Here is a 4280-nt window from a genome sequence, read left to right as displayed (position 1 = left end):
ATCACAGAAAACTAAATATCGCAATGTCAGTTTTTTTTTCAAAATATCATACAGCCTTACAAGAAAATCTGTTTCTTAAAAAACATTTTATTGTAATGTTCAAAACATTACAGAATATGAACAGACCATCCTGACTGTTGAGCCCTGATCTTAGTAATGATGGTGATGGTAAATGAAGAGATTGTGTTTGACTTTTATCTGTACTCTCTGCAGACTTGTATTATGGGGGGGAGGCATTCTCAGTAGAGCAGCCTCAGTCATTTACTTGTCCTTACTGTGGTAAAATGGGCTACACGGAAACATCTCTACAGGAGCATGTGACCTCAGAGCATGCAGAGACCTCTACAGAGGTGGTGAGTACACATGCTGTCTTTGCTAAAATCATGTGTTTTACACCGTGTCTTAAACGGATGTGATAAGATTCCAGTGACAAGCAAATTGAAATTGTCTGTCCACACTAGATGTAACAAAATCAACCACAAATCACAGCCAATCAGAAGAGCGTGTTTGCTGTCTTGCACTAGCAAAAAATACGTTAATTAATTTAGGGCTGCAACAACTAATCGATAAAATCGATTATTATCGATAATGTTTCAAAAAGGCGGGGCATAGAGGAGAAACAATAATGTACAGTATGTGGAAAATAATGTGTTTTTTGAAACTTAAACCGCAAAAACACATTTCATTACACCAGATACACAAAATAATGTTCTTTTTAGCAACATCATAGGACCCCTTTAATCAGTCTCCTAACTAAACGGGATATGATAAGATTCCAGTGACAAGCAAAAAGCCTGTCCACACTAGATGCAACAAAATCAACCAAAAGAAGCATGCTTGCTGTTTTGCACTAGAATACCTAAATCAATAAAAACTAAACCATTTAAAAATTAAAACTATATACATATTTACTGATACAATCTTTGTATAGAGTTCACAGCTTTGACTTGTAAAGTTTTATTTACTTTCAATATCTGAGATAAATAATCCATTGTCACTTTAATTGACTGTTAAAGTCATGCTCAACGATATTAAAATAAAAAATAATTAAATTAAATTAAATCATTTTAAGATTATACAAATCACATATTTGAATGAGCACATCAACTGAAAACAGCATAAATCGATTCTTGGGATTTATAAATCAATGTCGGTTCATTAAAATAAGAATAGATTAAAATTGAAAAATCATTATTTTCAACCCAGCCCTATTGTAGAGCAATGTCAGGTTTTCTTAAGACCTTTATCATCAAAGTTTGATGTAGTATTTAAAATAATGCCTGTTCACAGCAAACACAGATCATCTGCAGGAATTTACACCAAAAATATTTACTAAGAAAGTGATGTGCATTTTCATCAACCACTGGGAGAAAAAGTCAAATTCCTGAACTAGTCATTATGTGTTTTAATGCAAATGCACTTGCTTTAAAATGTTAAACATGTTCTTGCTCTCCTGGAATGGAAGGGATATATAACGGATAATATAATAGAGAGAAATAGGGATATATTATCGCAAAATAATTATAATAGTGGTCTTCTGTTCTGGTAGTAGTAATAATAATCTGCAATTGCTTTTTATATCACATCTTTTGACTCTTCTTGCTGCTGTGACTTTACACTCTTTGTCTTTCAATTATAAGAATATCAACAGCTCCTCATCTGTCTGGTGTGCTGGTTACAGACACATGACCACAAAGATTTGGTTTTCCAGTGTTATTACTATTATTTATTTTTTCAAAATGAAGCCCATGCTATGTAACAACAAACCTTTTGTGCCTAACCCACTTTTCTAAGGATTCCATAGCAATGCATTATGTTCAGTTTACACTCTGTGTGAATCCACTAGTAATATTAATGAGTGAATCCATGAAGTACATTTATGCACTACAGCTCAACCATGTTCTGTTACTTTGTACCTTTAAATATTAGCTTTAATTGTAATGAAAATAATGCAACCATGAATAAGCATGTCCATCCAATGTGAGGTTACATTAATTCATTATTAATATGTATCTGTTCTCTGTTTCAGATTTGCCCAATCTGTGCAGCTTTGCCTGGTGGCGACCCCAATCATGTGACAGATGACTTTGCTGCTCATCTCACACTTGAACACAGAGCACCTAGAGATTTAATATCCTTTTATCTTAACCTAATGTGTATATGTCCGAGAATACGTATAATGGACTTCTTTCATAAAACCCTTCCATTCAGTGTTCAATTTATTCTTTATGTAAGAACGATTTTCAGTTTACACACATTGGTTCTGCTCATGTATAATGACTGAGGCCTGTGTGTTCAAGTCACTTCAGAGATCACCTCACAAAGGTTTATTGAGGTTTTGTGTCCGTACATCTTTAAGAAATGTAAAGATTCTTCTCACAGAACTTTGTTTTTACTTCTGTGTATTACAAAAAATATTTCAAAGAGTAGTTATGGTTGCTCTTTTCAGTGCAATTACAATGAATGGGGGAAGCTTCCAAAAGAATGTCAATGTCTGATTCATAAATGAAAATTATTTTGAATTGGATCTTTACAAAACCATTCTGAATGATTTGTTCACAAACTGGGCTGATTCGCACATCAAGCTTCAGTTCACTCAACTTGATCTGGTTGCAGAGTTTAAAAGCTCACTGGAACTGAAGATTTTCATTGAATTTAAATCTGAATTTTAAATCATTATTATATTACTTCAGTGGTGTCTTTGTGTCATATTTGAATCTGGAACAATTCAGTCACATCTCATCATAAATCCATTAATAATTGTGGCCAGTATGGTCAAAGTCCCTTTAAGGCAAGTCATGTCACTCGGCGGCCATCTTTGAAACGCCTCTCGGGCATGCAAGTGCAGATCCTATCACTTTGAATGGGGAAACATCAAATTCTCCAAAACTGTTCACTATGCTTATGATTAAATTTTATATTTGAAATCACCAATGAAATCTGACAACAACTATGTCATAAATGTTGTTTCTTTTGCTCAAATAGCGTTATAAAAAGCTTATTTTTCAGGCTAGATCAGCCAGTGCGCATGCGCAGTCCTGAGCACACGTCTCAGAACGTTGACTGTTTCTATAGCAACCGGAACTTCTAACGGACGTGCTGACTTTACCGATTAGTGATTGGCTCTTTCATTCTGAAGGCGGGGCCTCCTGCGATTGAGCGGCCATATTAAGTGTTGCATTTTTCCACATTCAAAACTATACGAGTGACACGTCTTGGGTATTCTATAGTCTTTGGTATAGTCTTCAGAATGTCTCCTTTTGTGTTCCATGAAAGGAAAGACACACAGCTTTGAATTGACATGAGTGTGAGTAAATGACTGAATGAAATTTTATTTATTATAAACTCTTCATTTCAAGGATAACTTTGCCATTTTCAACCTGCTTTGTATTGTTGCAATGTTGGTAGTACTTGTAAATGAACAATGTGTACTCTGTGTTACCTGCACTCAGATACCCATATTATTTGTCAGTAAAAGTTCACCTGAGGACATAAAACACGTCACTTTGCATCATCTGGTTGATTTTTGACAGCTCCAGGGTTTTTATTAAAACTACAAATCAAACTTTGCATTTCTGCATTCCTGCCAATGAATTGTTGTATCAACAGTTTAAAACAGTTTTTTGGCTTTTGCCTCTTTGCTTAAAGAGATAGTTCAACCAAAAATGAAAATTCTGTCATTAATTACTCACCCTCATGTCGTTCCAAACCTGTAAGACCTTCGTTTATTTTTGGAACACAAATTAAAGGGTTAGTTCACCCAAAAATGAAAATTAGCCCATAAATTACTCACCCTCAAGTCATCCTAGGTGTATATGACTTTCTTCTTTCAGACGAATCCAGTCGGAGTTATATTAAAAATTGTCTTTGATCTTTCAAGCTGTTTAATGCCACTCAGCGGGTGTTGCATGCATCAGTCCAAAAGAAGTTAAATAAAAAGCACCCATCCATAAAAAAAAAAGTGTCTCACACGGCTCTGGGGGGTGAACAAAGGCCTCCTGTAGCGAATCGATGCGTTTTTGTGAGAAAAATATCCATATTCAAAACGTAATAATCACTTTAATGTAGCTTGCGCCAACAGTTGTACACGGAAGCAGCTTCGGGCGGATGACGTATTAGTTCAGCATTGCGCATGCGCTGCTCAGAAGTGACAAACGCGGAAGCGCAGCCGAGAGATCAAAACAAAACAACGGTCACTTATTAGAAGTACAAAACGAGGATTTGCAAAGAAGAATGTCGGAGGATTTCGATAAAAGCCAAGAGGAGACTGGTTTTCCTTT

General features: G+C 35.4%; 1 protein-coding gene across 6 annotated transcripts in view; it reads left to right on the top strand.

Annotated features, from left to right (window-relative positions):
• LOC107691714 (E3 ubiquitin-protein ligase KCMF1-like) overlaps positions 1 to 4280 on the top strand; it is a 29997-nt gene that overhangs the window by 12363 nt on the left and 13354 nt on the right. For all 6 annotated transcript variants that reach the window (XR_001634563.1, XR_001634564.1, XM_016490494.1 and 3 more), the window contains exons 3-4: positions 214 to 353; positions 2030 to 2131. Coding sequence is in view for 4 of the 6 variants with exons in the window: in XM_016490494.1 (XP_016345980.1) it covers positions 214 to 353; positions 2030 to 2131 (242 nt within the window). In the remaining 2 variants the exon portion in view is untranslated. The remainder of the gene's footprint in view (positions 1 to 213; positions 354 to 2029; positions 2132 to 4280) is intronic.

This window comes from Sinocyclocheilus anshuiensis, unplaced genomic scaffold, assembly GCF_001515605.1.
Source record: "Sinocyclocheilus anshuiensis isolate Anshui unplaced genomic scaffold, SAMN03320099.WGS_v1.1 scaffold246, whole genome shotgun sequence".
In the NCBI taxonomy this organism is placed as follows: Eukaryota; Metazoa; Chordata; class Actinopteri; order Cypriniformes; family Cyprinidae; genus Sinocyclocheilus; species Sinocyclocheilus anshuiensis.
This window is presented reverse-complemented; position numbering and strand designations above follow the sequence as displayed.